Source organism: Hylobates moloch, unplaced genomic scaffold, assembly GCF_009828535.3.
Source record: "Hylobates moloch isolate HMO894 unplaced genomic scaffold, HMol_V3 SCAFFOLD_5, whole genome shotgun sequence".
NCBI lineage: Eukaryota > Metazoa > Chordata > Mammalia > Primates > Hylobatidae > Hylobates > Hylobates moloch.
The window spans coordinates 90,761,028-90,789,026 of NW_026652280.1; the positions used below are offsets into that span (position 1 = coordinate 90,761,028).

Sequence of the window (27,999 nt, forward strand, 5' to 3'; positions counted from 1 at the left end):
GGGCCAATGCTCGAATCCCCTCTCCCCACCAAAGGCTGATATCCCCTCACCCACCCACCCACCCTACCTGCTGCTCCCTCACCCCACAGGATCCCAGCCCTGCTGCAAGGACAGGTGTCAGGTAGGGGGCAGTGTTGACCTTCCGGCCCCAGGCAGGTGTCTCACTCCCAGGCCAGAACCCTGGCACAGCCCAACCCTGCCCTCTGCCGGCACTGCCCCTCCACACCACGCCCCTGCCCACTGCCAGGTCCTCTGGCCACACCGGTGAGACCACCGGGCAGCTGCTACCTGCATGCCATTCACAGAACCTGGTCTGGGGCGCTCCTCTGAGCCAGACGTCTCTTTATCCTTTGCAGTGACCCTGAAGGGCAGGTGGAGGTAGGGCTGGTCCCAGGTCTGGGTTTTACACTCTGCTGCCACTGTCTTGACATTTTAAATACATTTTGAATCAGGGGACTCTCGTTTTCATTTTGCGTGGGCCCCGTCATTGAGGCCAATTCCCACCCCAGAGTTGGGACTTCCTGCTGTGACCACCCCAGGGCGCAGCTGGGGGGGCAGGGGCGCGGGAAGGTGGGAGACGTGGAGTAGCCGGGGTCCCTGGGGTCCTCTCGGCCGGCTCCACCCCCACCCCTGGGAACCCGGGAAGAGCCCGCTTTCGCTTCCTGTCTATTAAACTCTTTAAAGGAAGAGGGTAAATAAAACCGCCCGTCTGCCCAGCTGGAAAGCGATGACTCAGCCGCCCCCGCCGACCCTCGCCCCCAGGCTGATCCCAGAGAGCCGGCGTCGCCGCCCAGCCCGGACCCCTCAGCTCCTGGGACCTCTCTCTGGTTCGGGTCGTGGGGGCGCGATCGGAGCAGTCAGTCCCCCGGTTCGGGACACTACGAGGGCACAGGGAGGAGAACGGGCTTCCTCTTCCCCTCCCATTTACTGAGCTCTAGGGGTTGTTGGTCTAGCCCTTTCCACGTGTTCCCTAATCCAGCAAAGGTTACTGTTCCCATTTCACAGAAGCGAAAATCGAGGCTAAGAGAGGAGGTCGTTCCGGGCGCAGCCCGTGGGTGGCAAGATGGGAGCTCGGTCCGCTAGGGCAGGGCCACTTTCGGAGAGAGTCTCTGGGCGGCCCTGGGAAGGGCCCCCGAACAGGACGGAACGGCCAGGGCTCGGGAGCAAGGAAGGAGGACTCGACCCTCCTTCTGCCCCGGGAGCCCGAGAGCGGCAGGACTGGACTTGGGGCGCCCGGAGGGTGAAGGTCTGGTCCCGGCTGTCTCCCCATGGTGGGCCGGCCCCGGGCCCGCGGGTGCTTCCCGGGGCTCCCCGGCGTGAGTCACCGCGGGCAGGGCTGGCTGCAGCGCATTCTTCCGCGGGGCCGGCCTGCGAGACGGTGCGGGCGAGCGCCCGGGCGGGGCGGGACCTCGAGTCACCCCACGGGGCTGGACAGCTGGGGCATGGGGGGCAAGAGGAGCGCGGGCTTCTGAGATGGGAGAGGATGGCCGGGGACCCACCAGAGCGCGGACGCGACATGCAGACCCGGACGTCTGGGCTTCGGGAGGGTATGGCCCGGGGCGCGCGGGGCTCAGACGGGCGGGGTGGCCCGAGGGCCGGGGCGGGGCGGGGAGGGGCGGGGCGGGGAGGGGCAGCTATAAAGGCCGCGCCGGGGCCACGAGGAGCAGAGCCGGCGTCGTCACCTTCCGCGTTGTCTTCCGCATTGCCGCTCCCAGTCCCGCGCCCGGCACGACATGAAGTCCCCCGACGAGGTGCTACGCGAGGGCGAGCTGGAGAAGCGCAGCGACAGCCTCTTCCAGCTATGGAAGAAGAAGCGCGGCGTGCTCACCTCCGACCGCCTGAGCCTGTTCCCCGCCAGCCCCCGCGCCCGCCCCAAGGAGCTGCGCTTCCACTCCATCCTCAAGGTGGACTGCGTGGAGCGCACGGGCAAGTACGTGTACTTCACCATCGTCACCACCGACCACAAGGAGATCGACTTCCGCTGCGCGGGCGAGAGCTGCTGGAACGCGGCCATCGCGCTGGCGCTCATCGATTTCCAGAACCGCCGCGCCCTGCAGGACTTTCGCAGCCGCCAGGAACGCAACGCACCCGCCGCGCTCGCCGCACCCGCCGAGGCCGCCGTGGCCGCCGCACCCGCCGAGTTCTCGGAGCCCACCAGGCCATCCCCGCAGCCCAAACCCCGCACGCCATGAGCCCGCCGCGGTGAGTGCCTGTCCGCGCCCCGGCGAGCCCTGCGCCCTAACAGCCCGGACGGGGCCTCTGGGAAAAAACACTTCAACCCCAGACGGCGGGGCGGGGGGCGGGGGCGCTGCACCTCCTTGGGGGACCCGGCGCCCCGCAATCGCGCTGGCCCCCTCGCGTCAGGGTCTCGGGGCCCCTCAGGCTGGACCCCGACCGGCCCTGGCACAGCTCTCTGACCCAGTCCTTTCCCCACAGGGCCATACGCTGGACGAGTCGGACCGAGGCTAGGAGGTGGCCGGCGCTCTCCAGCCCTGCAGCAGAAGAACTTCCCGTGCGCGCGGATCCTCGCTCCGTTGCACGGGCGCCTTAAGTTATTGGACTATCTAATATCTATGTATTTATTTCGCTGGTTCTTTGTAGTCACATATTTTATAGTCTTAATATCTTGTTTTTGCATCACTGTGCCCATTGCAAATAAATCACTTGGCCAGTTTGCTTTTCTACCATCCGGCTGTGGCTCAGTGAGACTCCTGCTGGGAGGGTGGAGGCCCAGGAATGGGCGGGCAGGACACCCTCATCTAGTCCTGCGGGGCTGGTGTGAAAGGCGCTGGAAACCGGCTTTGAATGAATAAATGAATCGTGTCATCTGCTGGGCCTGGTCCACACCCTCTTTTCCAAGCAGCCTCCCCAGAGGCCAGGAAGTGCCCTGGGGCTTGACCCTGGCTACCTTCTGCTCCTTGGTGTGTCCTGAGGAATTGAGCCTGGGGAGGACAAGGGCCCTGGGTCCGAGCTGCTGCTGCCTGTGGTGGGGGGACCTTCCCCAGCAGCACTTCCTGCCCACAAACCACCGGCGCAGCCAGACCAGAGGGAATCCCTCAGGCCCTCTGGCTGCCCGCCGCCAGCCGCTCCTGGCCAGTGCCAGCAGTGTGGGGCGGGCAGGGTTGCCTTTGCTTCTGGGGGAACAGGAGAGAGTTCTGGGCTGTCTGCGATGGTGGGGCAGGAGGCAGAGGTCTCTGCATGTCCAGGTGCTGGCCCAGGACATTGGGGTGGAGAGGCCTGAGTGCAGCAAGTCTCTGCCCCTCTTTCTGAGATAGCTGACCAGGGCTTTCTGCCCTTGGGTCTGGCTGTGCTCTCCGAAAGACAGGGGTGGTCTGAGACAGTTAGGGTTCAAGAAGTGTGTCCCCCACCCAGAAGGGCTCCTGGTGATGAACAAGCTGAGGAGGTGATAAGGGATACAGGCATGACTCCTCACCCCACAATGGGGCCTTCATTTCTGGAACCTTCGTGGTTGAAGGGATGCCAGTAGGGGAGGCAGAGAAGTACCAGAATTGGACCCTAATCTCTGTTGCTAGGGGGCGGATGAAGCCTCGTAGCTGGTCTGGGGGCAGGGCGGGGAGGGTGCATGACCTGCAGGAGTCTTGATGCTAGGTCCAGAAGAAACTATTTCCTGCAAGGAAGTTTCTCCCGATCGCCATTTGTGAAGCTCCTGTGCAAATGGGGAAAGGGCACCTGCAAAAAGCAGAAAAGAACAGCCAAGGACGCTGCCTGGATGGGCTCCTGGGCCTCCTGGCTGGCCCACCAGAGCCTCACCTGGATGGATATCCAAGGTCAAGAGGAGAGCTCTTGCCCCTGGGAGCTTCAAGCATAGGCATGATCTGGCCTGAGCTTTAGGCGAAGAGGGTGGATGGCCCTTGGCTCACAGGCCACTTCTTGTTTGAGGAATTTTGGAATTCCTCAAATTCTGAGGACAGTGGAATTCTAAGGTTTGGGAAGTCCATGTTTCAACAGCTTCTTTTAAAAGCAGCCCGAGGAGAGGAGGGGCGGCCTTCATGGTCTCGGGGGCAGCTACAGACCCTCGCTGAGGCTGTGGAAAGCCTGTTGTCTCCAGATGGGTCAATCGGTCTCAGCGGCTGGGCTGGCTTCCCAGTTCTCCTCCCCAGAGCCCAGGGCCAGGGGGTGGGGGTGAGGGGTTGGGAAGTGCTGTGGTCAGGAGGCTGGGACGGCAACAGTACATGGCCTGGCCAGCAAATCAGCTATAGAAGGGACCCCCAGTTCCCAGGCCACGGATGGGTACTGGTCCACAGCCTGTTAGTAGCTGGGCCCGCACAGCAGGAGGTGAGCAGCGAGGCAAGCATGACCGCCTGAATTCCACCTCCCGCCAGATCAGTGGCAGCATTAGATTCTCACAGGAACGAGAACCCTATTGTGAACTGTGCACAACAGGGATCTAGGCTGAGCACTCCCCATGATAATCTAATACCAGATGATCTGGGGTGAAACAATTTCATCTTGCCCACCCACATCCGTGGAAAAAGTGTCTTCCGTAAAACTGGTCCCTGGTGCAGAAAATGTTGGGGGCCACTGAGCTATAGGACAAAGAGGCTGAGAGAAGGGGACGCCAGAGGAGTTCTGGGGTTTGGGTGGCTGGCAGTGTCTGGTGCAGTTCTGGGGTTCACGTGGCTGGCAGTGTCTGGTGCAGTTCTGGGGTTTGGGTGGCTGGCAGTGTCTGGTACGGTTCTGGGGTTCGGGTGGCTGGCAGTGCGTGGTGCAGTTCTGGGGTTCGGGTGGCTGGCAGTTGGCTGGCAGTGTGTGGTGCAGTTCTGGGGTTCATGTGGCTGGCAGTGTCTGGTGCAGTTCTGGGGTTCGGGTGGCTGGCAGCCTCCCTGGTACAGTTCTGGGACCAGGATTTGGGTTTGTGTGCTGGGCTGTTCAGCAGAGTGAGGGCATTTTTCCTTCCATCTAGGAAGGCCTCGGTTCCCTGATCTTTTTTGTTTTTTGAGATGGAGTATCACTCTGTTGCCAGGCTGGAATGCAATGGTGGGATCTTGGCTCACTGCAACCTCTGCCTCCCAGGTTCAAGCGATTCTCCTGCCTCAGCCTCCCCAGTAGCTGGGACTATAGGCATACACCACCTCACCCAGCTAATTTTTAAAGAAATATTTTTAGTAGAGCCGGGATTTCACCATGTTGGCCAGGATGGTCTGGATCTCTTGACCTCATGATCCTCCCGCCTCAGCCTCCCAAAGTACTGGGATTACAAGCATGAGCCACTGCGCCCAGCCAGGTTCCCTGATCTTTTAAAGCAACCTGTTTCTGCTCTTGGGCAGGCACACGGTGGGTGGGAGTTGGGCAGTGAGCTCCCCATTGCTCGGGATGTGAGCAAGAGCTGTTTTTGTGGCAGCAGGGGGAACTCCTCCATGGGTGGACTCAGGGCTGTACTAATAACAGTGAACCAATTTGGGTGGTTCTGTCCTCTCCAGAGCTTTGCCCAGCTGTAGGCGCCCTCCTCTAGGAAGCCTTTCAGCCCGAGGCCCCATCCCTCACTGAAGGATGCAGGCAGACCATGTGTGAGCTTGCAGAAACCAGGCCGGAAGAGGTCGGAGGGATTTAGTAGGAGTTTATTGCCAGTCTGTGTCTGGGCAGCGGTCACCGGACTTTGTCCTTCCTCTGGGGCATAGGTGTCCTCCAGAGGACCAGGAGGACAAGGGCATTGATAGCAACCTGCACGTGGCCGAAGACGGGGACACCAAAGCTGCGGTACAGGAGGCCACCGACCGTGGGTCCCAGAGTTCGGAGCAGTGGTTGTACAGAGGCGCAGAGGCCCAGCATGGTCCCTGGGGGGTGCGTGGGGGGTAGTCAGGCCCTGAGCAGCTCCCTGGGCCGACTGCCCACTTCCTGGACACAGCCATGGCCTCCCACCTCTCCTGACCCACCCTGACTTCACGGCACAGTCTGCACCTTGCATAGTCTGGTGAAATACTCCCCGAACACCCATCCTTTCCACCTGCCAGCTTCTAACCTCCAGTCCCCCACCCCCTGCCACCCACCCGGCCTTTGGAGCAAACACAGCTCTCTCCACCCACTGGCCTTTTCCCTGAGGACCTCTCAGCCATGCAGGGTGTTTCCCAGGGCATTGGGCTGAGTCTCTTCCCTGCTCCAGAAAGTTTCCAAGCACAGGAGGAGCCTGGGAATGGGGCCACAGGTCACCGCAGAAGGCCCCGCCCTGCCAGGCCTGCCAAGGGAGATGGCATCTGTGCCTGGGGCCCGGAACCTCCTGCCCAGGGTGTCAGGGAGCTGGCTTTCACGGCTCTTTCCCAGGGTGCCTGCCACTACCGAGGGCTGGTGATGCAGTGGGGAGGCTAAGCCTGGCCTGTGAGATACTATTGGGGTTTGAGTTCAGAGTGGGCATGACACCCCCATCCCACAGCCCCTCCTCCAGCCGCCCCACCCTGCGGAGCTCCTACTACTCCATGGAACTCCCCGCACAGGGCTGGGGAGGGGCTTCGGGAGCCCATGCAGGGCCCCTCCACCTGCCCCTCCGGCCCCCCGAGCAAGACCGAGCAGCTTCCAAGGCTCCCCGGACATCCCCCACCTGCGCAGCAGCCTGCTCTGTCCCTGACACCGCATCTCCACACCCCTCTGGCCAGCTACCCCCAGCATGGACGGACACGTGGGCACTATCTGTGGCTGTTGTCAACACTCGGGCAACACGGGGGGCAGCACTCGCTAAGTGGGAGGACCCCCCAGGACTCCAGGTGGGAGGACACTCTCTGCCTCTGGTCCCGTGCCCAGAGGGTCTCTGGCTCCAGGGACTTCAGAGCCCAGGTCTCCTGGAGTTGGAAATCCCGGGGCTGGTCAGCTGTGATGAGGAGCTGGCCAGGCCCCACCTGGGCTCAGGGCTCAGCATGGAGGACTATTAAGAGCAGCCTCGACTGCTGCACCAGAGCAGCCTCTTCTGCAGACACAGGGTGCAGTTCCTGCCCCTTCTGTCTCTGGGTTTCCAAGCTGCTGCTGGGAACCAAATGCTGGCTCCTTCCAGGCCAGGGGTGGTGTCTGCGCATGACGTGGCCCAGTGGCCTGGGCCTGGTCTCCCTCAGCCTCCAGGGCCCTCTTCCCAGCCAGGCCCGGTCCTCATCTCCCCAGACCTTCTTCTCCTGTGCCCTCCTCCTGGCCTCTCCAAAGTGCTGCCCAACCTCCTCCAGGAAGCCCTCCTGGCTCAGCCTGCATCAGCCCATGCACCATGGAGTCACAGTCCCGGAAGGCCTTGGAGGTTCCCAGGCAGCCCTGAGAAGAGGCCTGCCCTTTGCAGCCCAGCCACATCCGGGCCTCTAGACCTTGGTCTGCTGCCTCCCAGACAGGCAGGTGGATGGAGTGTCAGATGTGTGCCCTGAGCTTTCTGGCTCTGCTGCTCAGGTGGCCTGGAAGAATCTCCAGTACTCCAAAGGACTCAACCAGCCCACAGGAGCCCCCTGCACTGGCCAGTGTACCCACACTGTGCCTGGGGTGGGGCAGGAGCCTGGGTACTGTCGGGCCCAGGGCACCCCCAGTCTACATGAGGGGCTTTCTTAGGCCTCAAGAAAGAAAGCTGGGTCCGAAGTGGGGGCTGGGGGATCTATGTCTGGGGGACCTGTGTCCCCCACAGTGGCCTAGGGGCTTCCTGGACTTAATTACTGGTGTGCATTCATTCACTCCCTCATTCATTCAGGAAGCTCCTGAGCACTTGTGTGGCCTCCCCTGTGCTGGGGGAGGGCCCAGAAGTCCCCGGGGCCTCCAGGCCTGGCAGGCAAAGCCCTCAGGTGCTTCTCAGGGCCAAGCCAACTGCCACCTGCGGGCAGCGCCCTCCCAGGCCCCTGGCCTGCCCCCAGCTGGCCTAGGTGGTAGGGCAGGAGTCTCATGCAGGACCCAGGCTCCCTGCCTTACTCATTCCACACAGACCCCAAGCCCCCACCCCACCCACCCCACACACTCCACACAGACCCCAGGCCCCCCACTCCACCCACTCCACCCAACCCACACAGACCCCAGGCCTCCCACACTACCCACCCCATGCAGACCCTAGGCTGCCCACCCCATCCCCACTGGGTAGCGGGCTGCCCCACCCGCTGGCCACAGCTCACCTGTGTCCGAGGTGGAGACAGCCTTGGTCAGCATGCTATCGGTGACCACGTTGAGGGTGCAGAGGCTGAACACCAGGCCGGGCACCAGGAGGCAGAAGTGGAAGACGCTGGACATCCAGGCCTGGGAGAGCAGGCAGGGGCCGAGCTGAGTGGGGGCCTCACGGGACCAGGCTCCTCTCTGGGGTCTTACCTGTCCCTCTCCACCCTGACTACTGTCCCTGCTGAAGAGCTGGCCCTGGGTGGGTGTGGAGGGGTGGAGGAGGCCCCAGGGGCTCAAGCACAGAAGGCACTGCCCAAGTGGCCTTGCCCAGTGAGAGGGTCAGGTGAGTGGGCCCCAAGTGGGGAGCCCTCACCATGGCCAGGCCCACCACGATGAAGACCAGCACGCTGGCCCGGAGCAGCGCCTCCTCCGAGAAGTGGCTGCTCAGCTGCCCAATGACCAGGCCCTGGGTCACCTAGAACCAGACAGAGAGGGTAGAAGTGGGTATAGGGGAGGTGAGGGAGGGGCGTCTGGACTGTGGCCAGCCCCCAAAGCAGGGGACCTCCAGACTGGCCTGTGGTGGCCGGGGCCTCTCTGCAGAGAAGGCCTCTCAGCATCTGCAAGCCCCAGGGTCTCTCCCTACTCCGCCAGCAGTGACTGCGTCAGGATGGGTCCGAGGTCCTTGAGGAGATGGGGCTCCTCTCCACAAGGGAGGAAGGAAAGGCCCACATCAGGGACACCAGGGATGGACTCGGTGGGACAGGCTCGGCCGCAGGCTGCTCCCAGGCCAGGGCAAGGCTCCCTATCTGGTCATCTCAGCTCCTCCACTGAGCAGGGCGTGCTGGGCCAACACGCCTGGGAGTGCAGGGGTGGCCCCGGCTGGAGGAGCCCCTGGGCTCAATATCTGCCCACAGGGCAGGCCCAGCCTGCAGCACCTCTGCAGGGGACCAGTCACTCTCCCAAATTCCTGCCAGGCAGAACAGAAACTGCTTCCAACAGGAACCATAAATGGTTTAAAAATCTTACTTTCACACTTGCTTTATCTTAGGGTTTTTGGGGATTTTAACACTTTTTTTTTTTTTTGAGATGGCGTCTCGCTCTGTCGCCCAGGCTGGAGTGCAGTGGCGCGATCTCCGCTCACTGCAAGCTCCGCCTCCTGGGTTCATGCCATTCTCCTGCCTCAGCCTCCTGAGTAGCTGGGACTACAGGCGCCCGCCACCACACCTGGCTAAATTTTTTTTTTGTATTTTTGGTAGAGAAGGGGTTTCACCATGTTAGCCAGGATGGTCTCAATCTCCTGACATCGGGATCTGCCCTCCTCGGCCTCCCAAAGTGCTGGGATTACAGGCATGAGCCACCGCGCCCGGCCTAACACGTTTTTTTAAAGGAAGAGCTGGCAAGTTTCACTTCGTGCAATGCGTCTAAGAGGGGCTCACAGTGAGTGCCGTGAAGGACTTCAAATCCAGGACTCAGACACCAAGGCCAGAAGCCTATTTGTGTTGCGTCTCAGTTTGCCCATTAAGTTTAAAAAAGCTTGGACTTAGGAGCCCTGCAGATTGTGACATGAACCTGGAGCTAACAAGCCTGTCCCTGGCCGGACTTGGGGCCTGTGGGCTACTCTGCGGGCCCCCTCCTTCCCCTCCTCTCCCGCTGCTCAGCCTGTGTCAGGGTCCCCAGGCCTCACCCTGCTCCTTCCCCGTCCTTGGGCAGTTCACCAGGCCCAGCTCCTGTGAGGGTGCCCCAACGGTGTTGGTCACCACCCCAGCTCTGTCTGTCTCAGGCAGGGTCCCCACTGCAGCCATGGCAGGCCCAAGTGCCCCACAACACAGGCCAATGACTACAGTGTCCAGCCCAGCTGCAGGCTTCAGCCAGGGTCTGGCTAAGCGTCCTTCCTTGCAGTGAGCTGGGCGCAGCCTGTTCAGAACAGGCCCCATGGCACCAGCCCCGGATTGTTACTATTATTGTTGCTGTTGTTGTTTTTCTGTTTATCTCTTTTTACCCTGCCAGGGTGGCCCCTCCTGGCCCAAAAAGCAGAGACCCTCTCTGCCCATGGTGGGGGTCCAGCCCCTCCCAGGAGCAGCTATTTTAGCACTAGTCTGGTCCTGGGCCCAGAGGCTGAAGAGCAGATGGCTTGGACGTGCCAGGAATGCCACAAGCTTCCAGAGAGGCCTAGAGCCCCGCCCCAACTCCAGCGAGTCCCGGAATAGCCCCCGCCCCGTGTTCTGGCTGTCAGGCGGCCATCCTGGGTGGCAGCACATCATCACCTGTCCCCACCACCCCAGGGTCTGGTCCAAATGCCCAGAGGAGCTGGCAGTGGAGGTGTCTCGCCCCGGCCTGGGAGCTGAGCGGTTCTGGAGGGCTGGCAGACAGACACCTGCCGCATCGGAGCTGCCAGGGTTTCAGGGCATCCTTCCATGAGAGCATGGCCTCTGAGGGCTGGCATCTTATCCTACCATGACAGCGTGGCCTCTGAGGGCTGGCGTCTTATCCTTCCATGACAGCGTGGCCTCTGAGGGCTGGCGTCTTATCCTACCATGACAGCGTGGCCTCTGAGGGCTGGTGTCTTGCTCCTATGGGACCTCCAAAGGGGCCCACACTGGTCTAAGCACTTTGCCATGTTAGGTCATCTCATCTGCCAAGGACCCTGCAAGGCGGGCACTTTGTCCTTATGGGACAGATTTGGAGAGTTTGGGAGACTTGCTCTGGTCACACAGCTGGTGGGCAGGTGAGCTGCCACAGATCCCAGCCAGCTGCCCATCAGAGGCCAGAGTCCACTGTCCTCACTGCGTGCCCACCACTGCAGTTGGCTCTCCCTCCCTGGCCTGTATGCCTGGTTCCCTGTGGACCCTGACATGTGCCGGATGGGAGGCCAAGGGCTCCCCAGCCTCCACCGGGGAGAAGCCTCTACTCTCAGAGGCCTGCCCCACTGGAGACCCCTGCCGTGCCCCCCAGCAGGCCCTGTGTGCCCACTCACCATCTGGAGGAGCCCGAAGAAGGACATGAGGTAGCCAGCTTGGGCGGCCTCCAGCTGGAAGAAGTCCATGGAGATGATGGAGAACATGACCATGAAGAGCCCTGAGCCGGGGCAGGGAACAGGGGTGAGCACCCCCACACCCTGGCCTTGGCGCCCACCTCCCTCCCGCCTCAGCAGCCTGGCCAATCAGGGTGTCTGGGCCCTGGCCGGTGACTGGTTCAGGGAGGGGCCTGTGATGCCAGCCAGGCCAATGAGACCCTTCCCTGGGATTCTGCCGGATCCCTGGTGTGGAAAGTGCCTCTCATGCGGTTGCTAAGCTCTGGACTGTGAGCAGGAAGGTGCTGGAAGGGAGGGACCCGGGGCTGACCACGTGGGAGGATTTGGCCCCAAGACCCACCATGGCTCTCTGTTATAAGAGCCCTCAAAGTCACGTCTGCAATCCCAGCACTTTGGGAGGCCGAGGAGGGAGGACTGATTGAGGCCAGGAGTTTGAGACCAGCCTGGAAAACATAGTGAGACCCTGTCTCTACAAACACTTAAATTAGCTGAGCATGGTGGCCCATGCCTGTAGTCCCAGCTGCTCGGGAGGCTGAGACAGGAGGATTGCTTGAGCCTGGGAGGTGGAGCCTGCAGTGAGCCGAGATCATGCCACTGCACTCCAGTCTGGTCAGTGGTCTCAAAAAAAAGGGACCTCAAAGGGCCTGTTACTGAGGTTACTAACTTGGGTTCCAGTTTTGAGAGCCAACAGAGCTGGCCTAGGTGGGCTGGGTGGGACAGAGGCCGGGGCCAGTTGGAGTGCTGAGGGCCTGTTCTCCATCCTGCTTCCTGGCTTCCCAGTTAGAGGAGTCCAGGCGGGGCTTCTGTGGGACAAGGCTGCTCATGGGCTTGTCCATGGCTCGCTATCCTATCTGTGGTCCGTGATGCCCTAGGGTCTGCTGAGAGGGCCCGGGGCCAGCATGCTTCAGAAGGCAGTGTTGACACTCAGACTTGCTGTCCCTGCATCTCAGGCTGTCTGAAGAGGACATGGGGCCACAGGGTATGAGGGTAAGAGCTGAGGAGCACACAGGGATGTATGGCAGCGAGCCAGGCCCTCTGCCCGTGGGGACCCTCCCTGGGATCTGCAGGTGCACAGCGTGGAGGGGGCTGGAAGGAGGTGGGAAAGACCCTTTTCTGCCTTCCTCCCGCTCCCGCCTACTCTACCACATTTGCGTGGACCTGTGGGGCACAGGCCAGAGGAAGGGCTGGGTCCTGGCTGCAGCTGGAACTCTGCCAGGCTCTGGCCGCTGTCGGGCAGTAGTTGGGACTCACCTGTGGGGAAGTTGGAGGCCACCTTGATCAGGAAGATCCTTGGGACATCTGGCAGCCGCAGCAGGGAGGCGATGGCCTTCAGGTCAAACACACTGGCCCGGGGGCCGCCTGGCATGGAGAGGCCAGTCAGGCCTGCAAAGGCCATTGTCCCAATGCTCACCCCTCGCCCGGCTGCAGGCCTCGCCACTCTGAGGCTCCTGTTGTGCCCGCCAGGGTAAAGCTTCCTTCCTTGGCTTCAGCGCCGCTCACTTGTGGGAGTGGGAGCTGGTGATGCTCCCAGCTCCCAGGTGGGCACTGCCCCTCAGCACACTTCTACTCATTCCTAGGGGCCCCCTGAATCCCCAGAGGCACTCAAGAAAAGCATCCTCTGCACGCAGGTAGACTGGCCTCAACCTGGGCATACAGTGGCAGAGGCCTGCGGCAGTCCCTGAACAAGGGACCAATAGCTGCTTCCTATATGGTCCTGGCCTGGGGCCCGGGGCAGAGCATGACCAGGCCACCAGCCCAGAGGAAGACAAGGGCAATGCTGTACCACTCTCTGTGGCCACAAGTCACCGCCGTGGCCTGGCCCACTGGACACCTCTGAGTGCGAAGCCACAGGCCCCCAGCCCGGCTCACCGAGTTCTTCCTCCTTATTACCCCAGGGGCTCCTGCCTCTCTGGCTCTGCTGTGCTCGCCACAGGCCCATCTCCACCCGGCCCTCCCCCTGGACTTTCTAGGTTAATTCCATCACAGCCTCCTGTCCCAGGATGGTCCCAGGTGTGTCCCTCCGGCCCAGGCTGGGCTCTTAGTCCCTAGGCACCGAGGCATGGGCCCTGCCATGTGCCTGGCACAAAGGGGCTGGGTTCGGCAGGGGGCCAGCCTTGAGGGGACCCCCTCTGAGGAGCCTTGGCCTCTCCTCGTGGGACTAGCCTGACCATCCTCTGCCCTCCACCAATGAGTGCCCCTCAGGCAGCACCCTCGCCTCTCCCCGGACACTCAGAATCTCGGGAGCCTTGCTGGCCCACCCACCCCGTCGGGGGTCCCTCCTGGTCCTCCCCAGGCCTCTCTGGGCCTCCCCTCCTACGCCTTCCCTGTCTGGGCCTCCCCGCCTCTCTGGGCCTCCCTGCCTGCCGGAGCCCCACTTCCACCTCTTCATGACCACACCTCACTTGGCTCCTATGATGTCAGCAGCTGGGAGGGGTTCAAGGCAGGCAGGAGGGTGTGAGTAGCCCCCAGATTTCCCCTCAGGCCCCCCGTACCCCTTGGCTGGAGCATGCAGGCCTAGCCAATGCCTCCCATTGCCCCAGCATCTGGGCAGGGTGTACCGGGCGGGGCTTACCTGGCAGTGGAGTCTGGGAGTCAGTTTTGGCCCCTTTGGTGCTGGCGGGGATGCAGGTGAAGCTGAGGACAGCGCCCAGGAGGGTGGCCAGGGCAGCCAGGATGGCCGGGCACTGAATCCTGCGGGCAACAGCCTTGGCTGCACAGGGTGCGTTCCCAGGGCCCAGGCGCCCCAGCCACATCCCCCAACCTGCACCTTCGGTTGCACTAAAATAGCTTAAACCTGACCTCCCACATCCCCACAGTCTGTGACCTAAAGAGTGGGGACTGAGACCCTCAGGGCACATTTATTAGGTGATGGATGAAGGAACAGGTGGGGCGCTCACCATCCCTGACCCTCGCCATGCCATGCGCCATACAGGCCCCGGCAGCCCCTGTGGGTAGCAGGTGTGGAAGCCAGGCTGGTGAGCACCTGGGGCAGGCGGCGGATCCTCCCAGGGATAGCAGCTCCCACGCTGGCCAAGGCCAGGAGAGGCTCCAAAGGGCAAGCCTGGTGTGCATGTCCCTGGGAGGGGCTCTCCGAGACCTGGGCACCTGTGCTGTGTCATGGGGATGGCCATGCTGCCCCCCCAGCGTGGGCAAGGGTGGGCGTGGCATTCAGCAGGCGTTCAGAAACAGCCTCCTCTCCTGTCGGCCCCTCCCCGCTTTCTAGAGTGGGTGGGCATGCTGGGCTTGGAGGGGGCTTTGGGCTGGGATCCCAGAGCCTTGCAAAGCCCCGGATGTGCCCCTCAGGCTGCTTTGCCACCTTCCCACCTGCCTGGGCCACTACTAAGGCCTGTGACTCTGGCTCCACTGTCAGCTTCCTTGCCATGAGTCCCCACCTAGAAACTTGGCCTGTGATTCCCCTGGAAGGAACCGGCAGGCCTTGTCACCTGGGAACACAGGCACCTGGAGCTGGCTGTTCCGACTGTCACCATTGCCTCCTGGGGGCTGAGCAAGCCCCCTCCCCTCAGGGAGAGACAGGAGGAAATTGGGGCTTCCCACTGGGCCCGTCTGTAAGGCCGGACCGCCACAGCCTTCCTCTCAGCAGCTGAGCAAACTCCTATACAGCCCGAAGGGCCCTTGTTGGTGAGGCCCCAGCTCTCCTTCCCAGACAGCATGCCATCTGAGAAGGACTCACTTTACCAGCTGGCTAGAATCTGACCCCTGAGGGCAGGTAGGCTGGGGTTGGACCCTGCACGGAGACTGCAGTGATCATTAGATGATCGGACAAATGTGTGAGCCGTTCACACAGGCAGCACAAGTTCTGCCCCAACCTCAACAGAGCCTCCAAATCTGCCCTGGTCAGGGCCTCAGGGCACAGGTACCAGTAGGGGTCAGGGTCCTGGAAGACGCCCTTGTACCCGAAAACAAGGCCAGCCACAGGCCACCGTGTCCCCACCAAGGAGTTCAAAGAAAGGACTTTCCTCGCCCCTCTTCACCACAGCCACATGTGCACACACACATGCACACGTGCAAACTTGTACACGTGCACTTACATGCACCCATTTGCCAGAGCAAGGAAGGGACTTGGTGCCACACTGACTAGGACAGTCAGTGGGGCCACCTCTGAGTCCAGACAGTCTGGGCATTGGCCACCCCTCACTTCTCAGGCAGGACCCCTGAGCTCACATCAGTCTGGGGTGGGCCGGCACATCCACCCCACCTGTGCTGCTGCCCCCGCCAATCCATCAGGGCAGCTCCTACCCCTGCAGCACCCACGGCCCAGGACGTCAGCTACTCAGGCTTTCTGGCTGCTGGGGTTCCGCACGAATGGGCCCTTCCTTTGGGAAAATGCCAGGGAAGGGGCAGGGCTGGATCAGGCCCCACAGCTTGTCCCTCCAGCCAGCAGGCACAGATGTATGGCGTGGGAGGGACACCTGGCCCCTGTGGCCAGCCCCAGAGAGAGGGGCCCTTTCTTTGGGACCCTGGCCTCAGAGGCCTGTGTGTCACAGCTCAGGGTCTGGCTGGCCAGGGGCAAAACCTGCCTTATTTGCCAGATGTCCCAGAAGTACACAGGAGCAGACGCGCCACTTCGATGGCTATTTTAGGAGGCTGGTGACAAGGAAGGCATGGTGGCAGGAAGCCAGGCCCTCGAGTGGTGGCGGGCGAACCAAAGGCGTGTGCTGCTGTGGGCAACAGGAAAGCCTGGGGCTGGGGGACCCTGGAGGGCCCCAGGAGGTAGGGAGTCAGGTCCCACAACTGTCCCAGGGGCCGCGGGTGGCTGCTGGGGGAGACGCAGGCTGTCCTTCCCCAGTCACAGCTCTCTCCTGCTCTCCACAAACGAACTGCCAGGAGGGAAATGGGAGTGGGAAGGAAATCCAGCACGCTGGCCACAGCCCTGGGGCCTCTGCACACCAGACAGCCTGGGCATCCCCCAGGACCATTGACTCAAGGCACCCTTAGCACAGTGCGGTCAGCCCCTCCTGCTCAGCCCCCCTCAACCTCACCCGGACCTGCCAGACGCAGGGGCACGCTGGCTTCCCGGGGCGCATCCAACACTTTTATCAATGGAGCCACGACCAAGAAGGTGGGGACAGGTTAATTTGTCTTTGTCTCTTCCTCCTTTTTCGGTTGAATGGATTACAGGACACATATCTGGACACATAGATGCTGTTGAAAGTACACTGGACAGGACTCAGGGACCCAGAGCCTCTGTCCCTTCTCTGCCACTTACCTGCTAGGTGACCTCATTTCCTTATATGCAAATGAGGGCTGGGCTCATAGCTGCTGCTGCCCCTAACTCCACTGTTCTGGGGCCCCTCTGGACCTGCAGGGCGCAGCCCACCTGCATCCTGCCCACCAACCGCAGCCCACACCTGAGGCTGCCCAGACAGCAGGGCGTGGTGCTGGCTTTCAGCCGCATATCCAGGAACCTCTGCTGAAGTCTGGGCTTCTGTGTGTTCTACGGTGACAAGCCCTCATCATGCCTCACCTTACTCTGAGGCTCTGAGAGGGGACGCACAAGGTGACAGCATGTGCCCAGGTCATCCTGCTGCCAGGAGCAAACCCACAGGTGGGGCTGAGGCTAGATCAGCTGGGACCTGGCTTCATGGGACACCTAGCTCACAAGAGGATGGGGCAGGGGGCCGTCCAGAGCATCCCTGGATGTCCAGCCCAGGGCTGAGAGAAGTCATCCATGCTCCACGATGCTGCAGTTAGAACCATGTCTGAAAATGAACATCTTGCCATGCCACACCTGACGCAGCTGCCCTCTGGCTTCCAAGGTGCCCCAGAAGGTCCTAAAGGCCCCTCTGGCCTGACCCTTCCCAGTCCTCGTGTCTCCCCGTACCTGGTCCCCCCATTCCCCAAACACATAGCCCTCCAACCAAACCACAAGCTCCCTCCTGCCTCAAATGGGCTCTGAGACTGGAGTGACTCACGGGCCCAGCAGGAGGCCTGTCCAGCCTGCTGCTCAGCAGGGCTGTCCTGAGGGACAGCCGGGCCAGAACCATCTCAGCGGGGCCTGCTCCCTCCCCGCTGTGGGAAGAACAGAAAGAACCAGAGTGTCCTGGGCACTGTGAGGCACACAGACTAAGGTAGTGGCTGAGTCACCTGGCTGGGGTGGGGTTGGGCCTGGGTCCCCCATATCCAGCTGCCTCCTCAGCTGCCTGCCAGGCCCTGCCCTGCATCTACCTGCCCCTGAGAGCCTCTTCCCTGTACAGCAGGTGCCCTGTTACAAACACCCCTGCACTCCTCAGCCTACGCTCAGCGCTTGGGGTGCCCTGGGTCATATGGGGTGCTGCTCACCTTCCCCTCCCATCCCCTCCTCCCTCTCTGAGCTCCAGTGTCCCTGGCTCCTTGTTTTTTCTTGGCTGGGCAGGGATGTCCTGCTCATAGGGCCCTGGCACCCCCATGGCATGGGCATTGCCCTGGTGGCTGCCTGTCCACCCGGGGAAGGCAAACCCCACAGGGCTCCCTGCTGTCTGGCGCAGGATAGGACTCTATGGCCTCTCCCCATCCCTCCCCAGGCTGTGAGGGGCTGGGCTGAGAACATGAGTCACAGAACCACCCCCCACCTAGCGTGTGTGCAGTGACTCAGGTCCCGGGTCCCTCCTCAGGCCAGCCTGGCCTCTCAGCCCTGGGCTCTGGAGGCTGGGCCCAAACCAGTTATACCAGTGCCCGCCCCCGCAGCTTGTGGGTGCCAAGTCCACTTCCTCCTCCCACCTGCTGCCCAGGTGGGTGCGGATGAGGCAGGACTGGGGCCTTCCAGGGGAATGGGATACACAAGTGGGTGGGCAGGGAGGGAGAGCCCACGCACGTTGTGCCTCGGTTTCCATCAAGGAAGGGCAGGAAGGCTGTAAGGCGGAGGGTGTTCACAGCTGCACCAGACTCCTGCCCCGAGCTATGCCAGGAGCCAGAGCAGGCTGCAGGCATCAGGGCAGCCGGACCGAGAGTGCCAGGGGGCTGGCTCTTGCCATGGGGCACCAGGCCTTGGAGCCTGGTTGGCACCCGGCCCCACTGCCTTCGGTGAGCCCCCGAGGAGGGGGTGTGGGCCTCCCTCACCCTGTCTGGGTTGGACAAAGGCAGAGTACCAACCACAAGGTCACCCCCACAGCCCTCCTGTGCCACCACCACTCTGGGCAGCCGGCTTTTGCCATAGGGCCCAAGCAGCACCCCATGTCTTGGGTGTGGTATGAGGAACCTGAGGGAGTCCCACACCGCCTGGGCTTTGGACAGGGACTGGGGAGCTCCATGGAGAGAGCCTCACCATCTCCTGGGCCTCGGTTACCCCTCCCATCAAAGGAAATGTCACAGCTGATCTGGTTATGAAACGTCAAGGTTGTAAAGCGCCTCAGATCTTGGGATGAATGGAGGAAGGGAAGCGAATGGAATGTTCTGGCAGGTGTGGGCAGAGGTAGAGGCCGTCTTGGCAGCTACTAGGAGGGAGAGGGACATGAGTGGCGTCTTCTGGGTCAGCAGCTGGGATGTGGGAAAGGGCAGGTGAGGACAGGAGGGGACCTGTGGCCTGGTAGACAGGCCTGCAGGAGGCATGTGTGCTGAGCTGCTCCAGCACCATGGCCACGGCTCACTGCCTGAGCGAGCTCGGACCCTCCCAACATCCTTGTGCGCGAGTAAGGGCAGGGGAGGGCCCACTTCATAGGTGAGGAAGGCTGGCCAGAGAAGGAGGCGGCAGCAGGCGGCTGGGCCCTGAGCCGGCAGAGTCCCTGGGGGTGGACAGCACCCTGGGAGGGCGGCCACCCAGCTCGGCCACCTGCTGGGGCCCAGCGCTCCTCCCCGTGCCCTCCTCACGCCCTTCCTCACCCTGGCCACCCTGGAGAGACAGGCCCTGGGCAGTGCCAGCTCCCCACGCCTCACACCTGCCAGCCCCCTGGCCCCAGGGCAAGCCATCCCTGCTGTCCCAGCACAGCTGCCCCATCCTCCAGGGACGCCCCACCACCAATGTGCTCGGCTCCCACATCAGCCCTTCCCTCTCCCTGAGGCACCTCCCCATGGCTCCTCCCACCCTGAGCATAGCCTCCTGGACCCCCCTCTGCCCCCATTTATAGCACAACTTCCCGACCCCCTCTCTTTTCTCCCCATTTCCCTTGACCCATCTATTGCATGAGGCTTCTGCGGCCGGCACTGGCTTGGGGTTGCGGTGCTGGTCCAGAACTGGGATGGCCTCCCTGCTGTAGATGCTGGGCCACTGTGGCTTCCTTGGCCACCAGCGGTAGAGGCACGGGTCCCTGACCCCCACAAATCCCGTGGCCCTTGCCTCCCAGGACGTGCTCCCTCCTCGCCTCCCAGCCCCGAAACATGAAGTGCTGGGGGGTGCAGGGCTCCGAGCCATCCATACTTGAAGATGCACCCCATTTCTCCCCCTTATCTGGGTGCCTACTCAGTAGCTCCCTGGAGTGCCTGACAGGCACCCAGGCTGGGCCTGAACAAGACCCAAATCCCAGTGGTGCCCCAGGCTGCTTGGGCCTCTGTGCAAGGTCGCCAGGCTCCCCAGGGTCAGGCACAGCCTTGGCACTGCCATCTTGAGTTCACACCCACATCCCACCCACTGGCAAAACCCAGCCAGAATCTGCCCTCTACTTTCTCTCACCACGGTCCCCTCTGGTCCAGCCACTGTCCTCCCCCACCTTGGCCGGCACAACGGCTGTCCTACTGGTCTCCCTGCAGGGGTGCTCACCCCCCATTCTCACCCCTGCTGTGCCACCCAAGGCACGCCAGCCTGCCCCTTCTCCCTCCCTCCACCACACGGACCCCTGGCTTCCACACCCAGGGCCTCTGCACCGTGGTTTCTTTGCCTCCCTCTCCTGCTTCAGGCCTCGACTCAGACGCCACCTCCTCAGACAGGTCCTAGTGAGCCCATCCATTGAGCCTCCAGTTCTACTTTGTGACTTTTTGCTCCATGTAGCTGAGCCTGATGTTACGGGAATTCCTATCACATTCCCTTCATCCCAGGGACTCAGCCTGTGTTGTCTGCCATTGTATTCTAGAACCAGAGTCCTGGGGGCAATGTTTAGGTGTTCAAACTACCCACCCCATCCCACTCCACCTCCTGCTCACAGCCATCAGCAGGCATCAGTCCCCAGCCCAGGCTCCAATGAAAATGCTGGGAGAACGTTCAGGGCCTCAAACAAGGCCGGCAGCACAGCCCTAGAGACCTCCGGGGAGGGAGGTGTGCTCTGGGCACCGTCCAACAGCTCAGCCCCGCTGCCACAGCATCCCAGTCCCAGGGTGCTTCTGTCCCCAGCAGGAGGCTGCTGGGAGGCCTCCCTCCTCTCAGGGCCTCAGTTTCCCCAGCGTCCCAGTGGGGCTGTGCGTGGACAGCTTGGCAGTCCAGTCGAGCCCCGGACAGCACTGAGACATTACCTAGCCCTATCCAAGGCCAGCCAGCCCGGGAGGCTCAGGCCTAGGCCTCGCGCAGGGCCACACGTCCCCTGTAGCCACATCACGTGGCCACTCGGGCCCCACGAGCAAAAGGAGAAACTGAGGCCGAGAGGGGGCAGGGCGGGGCCGACCCAGCCGCAGGGGTCCTGACCCACAGCCTCCACCCCGGCCCCCACCACTCACCCGTACGCGGAGACCAGGGTCCCGCCCAGCAGGGAGCCGAGGATGACTCCGACGCCGAAGCAGAGGCCCAGCCGGCCCAGGGCCGCGGGCCGCTCCTCGGGTGCCGACAGGTCCGTGATGACCATCTGGGCGGCTGGGGACGGGGCGGGGGAGCTGAGCGGCGAAAGCCCCTCGGTGGGGCCCTCCCCCACCAACCTCCCCAAGCCCCTTCCACCCCTGACCTGCCCCTCCACAAGTCACTCCCCACGTCGCCCCCTACCCCAGTACAGCCCTTAGGGCCAGACCCCGCCCGCACGCAGACCTCCCTGGCGGTGTCCCCGGTCCTCAACAGGCTGCCCCCGACCCGGCCCCACCTGGACTCCAGTCCCCCGGCCCTACCTGGCAGCGTGTGCATGAGCGCTCCCGGCAGGCGCGAGGCGAAGAGCAGGTAGACCCCGGGCAGGGCCGGGCTGGAGGCGGCCGCCAGGAGCAGGTAGAGCGCCAAGGCAGCCAGGAAGGAGAGCGTGAGCGCCGCTCGCGCCCCGCGCTGGTCTGCGAACCTGGGGGCCGAGGGGCGGGTCAGACCCTCACGGAGGCTGTCAGGGTCCCCTTCCCCCCGTCCAGGGGCTGCCCAAGCGGGCCTGACCAGGGAGGCTGGAGTGCGGATGGGGATGGACGGCGGGGGCGCCTGGGCGGCTGCTGGGAGGCCTCCCTCCTCTCAGGGCCTCAGTTTCCCCAGCGTCCCAGTGGGGCTGTGCGCAGACAGCTTCACTGAGCTGGGAGTCTGACCCAGGGCAAAGACCAACTCCGTGTAAAAATAAATGGTGGAATCCCAGGGGACCAAGGGATGGGCCCGCGTTTTACAGAAAGTGTTTCTCAGATTGGGTCTGAGAAAGCAGCGCCTTTCCCCCTTCTGTTCTGGGCCACTGGAAACGCTCCCAGAGACCGCTGCTGCTCTGCTGCCTGTGGAACCCTTCATTTCTGCCTACGGGTTGCTCTGAAGCGGCAACTCCCAATACGTGTCCCTTACTCCCCTGTCCGCTGTGGCTTGTGGGAGGATGTCTCGGTCCTGTCTCAAGCTCAGTGTTCCCACAGCACTGAGACCCGGGGTGTATGGAGCCCCCGAAGTCCCTCCTGCCTGGTCTCGGCAGGCTTATGGGCTGGGTGCTTACAGTCACGAGGTGTTCACCAATCACACTCTCTCTCTGGCCACAGGCAGGATTAGTGGAAGGCGTGGGTGGGACACCCGGGAGCCTACCAGGGGCCAAAGTTCTTCTGCACCCCCATCTGCCTGTGACACGGGAGTGCCGTCATCCCAGGGGGGTCTGGTGTGCGGTCGGGGAACCTGGCCAGTCTGAGCCCATGGCGTCTGAGAGGGGACCTGGGTCACTGTGGGGAGAGCCCCTGTACACACACACACTGTACCTGCCAAACACCGGCCCGCCCAGCAGCTGCAGCACTCCGAAGGTGGTTTGCAGGTAGCCGAAGGCAATGGAATCCAGGCCCAGTTCCCGAGACAGGTACTGAAACACAGGAGGGAGCCCAGGGGGAGGGGCTGGGAAACACTACAGGGCCTGGAATCTGGAGTCCCCGGAAGGGCAGGGGGTGGGAGGAGACCGAGGGCCTGGGCTCTGTTGACTACACAGTATGACCATCGAGGGGCCCTTCCCAGGGGGACCCTGCTCCTCCTTTCCTAGGCGGGAGCCCATGGTGGCCTCTAGGGTCCTTCCCCTCTGGAGGCACGCCTCAGAGAGGGACCTGACCCCCACCATTTTGTCTTCATTCATTCAAAACTTTGTGGGGGAAGCCAGCAGCACTGTCTTGGCCAGCAACAGATTGTCCCAAGGCCCCCAAGTGACCTCCAAGAGGTGGCCCATTGCCCAACAGGGCATAGTCTGCTCTGTGAGGCCTCAGCTCTTCAGCCCCTCTGGAGGAGTAGGTCCATGACAGCATCTCTCCTATGGACACCCTTCTATCCTGCCCTAATTCTCTGTGATTTGGTCCTTCTGTGATTTGCGATTTCCCACCCCTCCTCCCAGCGATGTCACTTACTATGGGCTTCATTGTGTACCCCCCAAATTCATATGTCTTAACCCCTAGAACCTCAAAATGTGACATTCTTAGGAAATGGGGTTAATCAGGTTACAGTGAGGACATGAGGGAGGGCCCTGATCTAATGTGACCGGTGTCCTCATTAGGAGGAGAATTTGGGACACAAACACACTCGGAGGGATGACGTTGTAAAAATCCATGGGGAGACAGAGTGATGTGGCCACAAGCCAAGGGATGTCTGGGCTCCCAGGGGCTGGAAGAGCTGGGAAGGATCCTCCCCCGTGAGTTTCAGAGGGAGCCTTGATCTCAGACTTCTGGCCTCCCAAACTGTGAGACAATAGGCTTCTGTTGCTCTAAGCCCCCAGGGTTTTGGATACTTTGTTATGGCAGCCCCAGATGCTAATACACTGCCCCCTCCCCCTCCCCTGAACCTTTCCCTAAGCTCAGTCTTGGGGTCCCACTCCCCTTCTTTCCACTGTCCCCCTTGGTCCACAAGAATTCTCCCCAGAGCACTTCAGTCCCAAGGGCAGTCAGTAACCCCTCCATCCCCCAACCCCAGACTCCTTCTTCCTTCAGCTCCATCCCTGCTCCCTCGAGAATGGGAAAGCCCTCTGTCTGCCAGATCTCTCCTTTGTTTGTGAGCTTGACCTGACAATCACCCCACATTCCCCTAGTAAACCTCTGCCTCCTCCATCCCTCCCCTCCCCAGCGCTGCTAGTGTGAGGATGCTGAGCTTCTTTTTTTTTCTTTTTCTCTCTTATTTTTTTATTATACTTTAGTTCTAGGGTACATGTACACAACATGCAGGTTTGTTACATATGTATACATGTGCCATGTTGGTTTGCTGCACCCATTAACTCGTCATTTACATTAGGTATTTTCTTAATGCTATCCCTTCCCCTTCCCCCCACCCCATGACAGGCCCCAGTGTGTGATGTTCCCCGCCCTGTGTCCAAGTGTTCTCATTGTTCAGTTCCCACCTATGAGTGAGAACATGTGGTGTTTGGTTTTCTGTCCTTGCGATAGTTTGCTGAGAATGATGGTTTCCAGCTTCATCCATGCACAAAGGACATGAACTCATCCTTTTTTATGGCTGCATAGTATTCTATGGTTTATATGTGCCACATTTTCTTAATCCAGTCTATCACTGATGGACATTTGGGTTGGTTCCAAGTCTTTGCTATTGTAGATAGTGCTGCGATAAACACACGTGTACATGTGTCTTTATAGCAGCATGATTTATAATCCTTTGGGTATATACCCAGTAATGGGATCGCTGGGTCAAATGATATTTCTAGTTCTAGATCCTTGAAGAATCGCCACATATCTTCCACAATGGTTGAACTAGTTTACAGTCCCACCAACAGTGTTAAAGTGTTCCTATTTCTCCACATCCTCTCCAGCACCTGTTGTTTCCTGACTTTTTAATGATCGCCATTCTAACTGGTGTGAGATGGTATCTTATTGTGGTTTTGATTTGCATTTCTCTGATGACCAGTGATGATGAGCATTTTTTCATGTGTCTGTTGGCTGCATAAAGGTCTTCTTTTGAGAAGTGTCTGTTCATAGAGGATGCTGAGTTTCTCATCCCCACACCTGCCCACCTGTCCTCACCTACCCAAGTCATCCTCCCTGCCTGTGTCACATCCCAACCTTTTGCTTCCTCAAGGGCAGGGCTCCCAATGCTTCTCTCTCCGTTTCTCTGCACAGTCCCCTTCTGTGAGGGCACCCACTGGAGCAAGCTCCCAGTGCTCCTCTCTCCCCATTTCTCTGCACAATCCTCTTCTGGCGGGGGGGGCAATGGAGCAAGCTTACATCCTGTTACTTCTCTTGCTGTCTCTTGACCCGCCCCTACAGCTACTCCCACATATTTGTGGGCAGAGCTCTGAGCAGCTGCCTTACCTTGCAGCCTCCTCTCTTTCCATCTCTTTCCTTTTCTCCCAGCCCTTGGAGCAGGCCCCAGGGGACTATACTGTAAAGACACATGCACATGCATGTTTATCGTGGCACTATTTACAATAACAAAGACTTGGAACCAACCCAAATGTCCATCAATGACAGACTGGATTAAGAAAATGTGGCACATATAAACCATGGAATACTATGCAGCCATAAAAAGGATAAGTTCATGTCCTTTGTACATGGATGAAGCTGGAAACCATCATTCTGAGCAAATTATCACAAGGACAAAAAACCTCCTGCTGTCTCCCCTCTCCCTGAGGTCCCCACTGACCCCACACTGCTGCCTCCAGTGGTCTGCTCTGGCACGCCTCCCACTGGAGTGACAGTTGCCTTCATGGCTTCTTCCTTCCTCCACGATGGTCTGCTGCTCTGGGCTGTGCTGGGTCCTCTGCCCCTCCTCCGCCACCACTGCCAGTTCCCCCAGCTCATCTGACCTCCAGCCTCCCTGCTCTCTGGGTGAGCCCACCCCATGACCAACTCCATGCTGCAGGGCCCCAGAGCCTCTGTGCTGAACTGCCTTGAGTCCAGCTCCCTTCGGCTCTCCACTGGGGTCTAAAATCGTCTCAAACTCAACCCGTCCCCAACTGGGCTCCCATCTTTCCCCAAAGACTGCCTCTCCTCCTGTCCATGCCTCCTTCCTTATGGGCTCTGGCCCAGATCTTCAGTGCTCCCTGAGCCCTGCTTTCTCTCACACCCACTACAGTCCATTGACAACACATGCAAAATCCAGCCACCTCTCACCTCCTCCACAGCCATCACCAGCCCAGAGTTCTTTGAGCAGCAGGTGGGGTGTGGTCCCATTCTGGCCTCAACCTGTCCACTCTGGCCACTCTGGTCTCTCCACTGCCCCGGGGTCTCTCCTGCTTCCTTCCAGCCCTGCTCCAAGGTTGCCTTTTCTATGAGGAAGACCTCGCCCCCTTCCCACTGCAGCCCCTGTGTGTTTGGACCACCAGCTTTGAGGGTGTGGGCTGTTGAGGACTTTTACACTCTTCAGTATTTCAGGTTCTGACATCAGGGTCAGCTCCTGCGCACTCAGCACGGAGTTACTCCCCACGAGAGTCGGGGATGGGCGGCTGAAGCCACTCCACCCGTGCTCTGTGCCCAGCTGTGGGAAGGGTTCTGACTTCTCATTCAGTCTTCCCTGCACCAACCCTACAGGGAGGGACTGTTATTACTCATTTTATGATGAGAAAACCAAGGCTGCTGCCCAGCCTTCCCCACTGGTAGGGAGGAGATTCAGGGCTTGACCCAAGCCATTTAGCAGGAGTGGGCGGGGCTCCTGAGGCACGGCAGGGAGGGAGTCTTAGGCCCACCATTGGGCTGGGAGCCTCTGCCAGGCCCGGAATGGTGCCAAAGGCCCATCCCCACTCCCACCTAGATGCCCAGGTCCAGGCTCTGAGGGCTGAGAGGAGGAGGGCAGGTGTCTGAGCCCATGTGGGCTTCCCAGAAGCAAACCCAGGAAGGGCCGAGGTTGGCCCTGACTCTGCCTGAGCTTCTTGGTGATGTGAGACTTTGTTCCCAAGACTCTCCAGACTTGGTGAATATAATTTAATCATTACTATCACAGCTTCCAGAGCCACACACTGTGCTGTAAACTACTGAACGATACACTAATGAACTTGCCAATGAAATATCTCCGCATTTGGCAACAGATATAATAAAATAAGACAGCATTCTATCTCCTGCATGAAAAGGCTTGAGATCAATTTGCCGCCACAGATCATTTAGTGGACAACAAGGACCCAAGAAGATGGAAGGGAGAGATAGAAGCTGCGGGCAGGTGCAAGGAGAGCCTCTCTGAGGGGTGATCTGCCCAGAGCCAGGCCAGATTGAACAGCCCTTGGGGCAGGGACTCCAGAGGGCAAAGGCTGCCAGGTGAGAGGCAGGAGGAACAGAGCTAGGAAGGTTTGAGGAGGTGCTGCCCCCAGGAGGGAAGTGGGGTGGCTCCGCATGGCTTCTCCCGGGGCTGGCACTGCAGCTGGAGCACAGGATGTGCTGACGGGGGTCCAGAGGCAGAGTCCTTAACTTACTTAGCTTAAGCATGGCATGGGGTCCCAACTGGGAGGGGCCCTGGCAGCATGAAGCCCCCACCCCCACTGTCTGCGACAGCCCAGATGGAGGGCAGGAGGAACAGCAGGACAGCCATGGCTGGGGCTGCAGGGGCTGGGGTGTGTTACTCACTGGCATGACGGAGAACTGCATGAAGAGGCAGGTAAGTTCTATGGCGGCCAGCACGTAGGTGAGCAGGATGACCGAGGACCGGCCTAGAGTGCTCATCGTGCCGGGGGACTGGCCCTGGTCCCTGGGAGCCCAAGCTCCCTGCATCCTGGACAGGCGCAGCAGGGAGGCCCAGGAGAGATCCAAGCAGGAGGCTGGCGGAGCAGGGGGCAAAAGTCCAGTTGGTCTGGGCGGGGGTGCTGAGTCACTGGGTCCCACGCAGCACCCGCCTGGCCTTGCCTGCAGGAGAGGACAGCACTGCAGGACCCCCCCCCCCCCCCCAGTGGAGCTCTCCTGCTACCGGGACCTTAGAGGACACACCAGGGGGCCCCCGCCTCCTCCACTTTTGACAGCTCTGGTCTCCAGGCACACAGCCTCCATGGGAGGGCAGACAGGGACACGCTGCTCCTCCCCACCCCTGCAGGTGGGCCAGGCTCAGTGCCCGGTTGCCTGGCACAGGAAGGCGCCATGCCCCACTTTTAGAGGGAGGCAGAGGCTTGGAGTGGTGGCTGAGTCGTCCTCAAATCATCAGCGCCTTCTGTGGCCAGAGGGCTGATGTGGGTCCCTGTGCCTGGAGGTCCTCCATAGGCCCACAGTGGCCCTGTCCCCAACACAGTGCAGCTCTCAGGGAAGGTCTACCTTTCCCTGTGGCCAGCAGCCAGAGCTCCAAGGGGCTTCTGGAATGGTCTTGGAGTGCATAGGGGAGACACAGCTCAGCCTTCCCGATTCCCCAGGCAGGGTAGCTCTGCCTCACCTCCCACAGGGAGTGCTGTCTGTCCCCACCCTTCCCTGCCCGGCCCCCAACTGGTGGGAACTGGATTTTGCGGCTGCAGAGGCCTTCCCCAAATTTTGCCACATTAACAGCTGACTGCACATCTGGGCCCCGAGGTACCGAACCCAGGCCGGTAGGGTAGGGCGGGGAGACCCACTGAGGGCCCGGGAGCTGCGCCCGGCCCCCTCCCCCATCCCGGGATGCGGGGAGGCTTGGGGGAGCAGGGCAGCCGCAGCAGGCACGTCAGGGGCACCTCACTGGGCAGAGGTGCGATGCTGCGCCGGAGTTCGGGGTTCGGGGCTCAGAGGCCGCCCTCGCCGGAGTGTGCTCGAGTACCTGCCTTTGCAGGGGC

The 27,999-nt window shown here is 61.2% G+C and overlaps 2 protein-coding genes across 2 annotated transcripts; one reads left to right on the forward strand and one right to left on the reverse strand.

Moving 5' to 3' along the window:
• Window positions 1-1,665: 1,665 nt before the first annotated feature.
• On the forward strand, window positions 1,666-2,831 carry PHLDA2 (pleckstrin homology like domain family A member 2). Its single transcript, XM_032153791.2, has 2 exons — window positions 1,666-2,202; window positions 2,437-2,831. The coding sequence occupies exon 1, from the start codon at window positions 1,734-1,736 to the stop codon at window positions 2,190-2,192; it is 459 nt and encodes a 152-aa protein (XP_032009682.1). The 5' UTR covers window positions 1,666-1,733; the 3' UTR covers window positions 2,193-2,202; window positions 2,437-2,831.
• Window positions 2,832-5,580: 2,749 nt separating this feature from the next.
• SLC22A18 (solute carrier family 22 member 18) lies at window positions 5,581-27,751 on the reverse strand. Its single transcript, XM_032153793.2, has 12 exons — window positions 27,637-27,751; window positions 27,211-27,218; window positions 26,840-27,115; window positions 22,070-22,167; window positions 21,044-21,204; window positions 20,666-20,798; window positions 13,662-13,780; window positions 12,341-12,448; window positions 11,033-11,133; window positions 8,432-8,533; window positions 8,079-8,199; window positions 5,581-5,795 (listed from the first exon to the last, which is right to left on the reverse strand). The coding sequence occupies exons 1-12, from the start codon at window positions 27,749-27,751 to the stop codon at window positions 5,608-5,610; spliced, it is 1,530 nt and encodes a 509-aa protein (XP_032009684.1). The 3' UTR covers window positions 5,581-5,607.
• Between the last annotated feature and the right edge of the window lie 248 nt (window positions 27,752-27,999).

Bases quoted from the DNA above. Each gene is read 5' to 3' on its own strand.
- PHLDA2 (XM_032153791.2), top strand. From the start codon at position 1,734: ATGAAGTCCCCCGACGAGGTGCTACGCGAGGGCGAGCTGGAGAAGCGC.
- SLC22A18 (XM_032153793.2), bottom strand. From the start codon at position 27,751: ATGTGCAGTCAGCTGTTAATGTGGCAAAATTTGGGGAAGGCCTCTGCA. The intron at 13,781-20,665 runs GTGAGTGGTGGG...TGTTGCCCGCAG, and splicing joins ACCCTGGTCTCCGCGTACGG to GATTCAGTGCCCGGCCATCC. The intron at 8,200-8,431 runs GTGAGGGCTCCC...CTGCTCTCCCAG, and splicing joins TCGTGGTGGGCCTGGCCATG to GCCTGGATGTCCAGCGTCTT.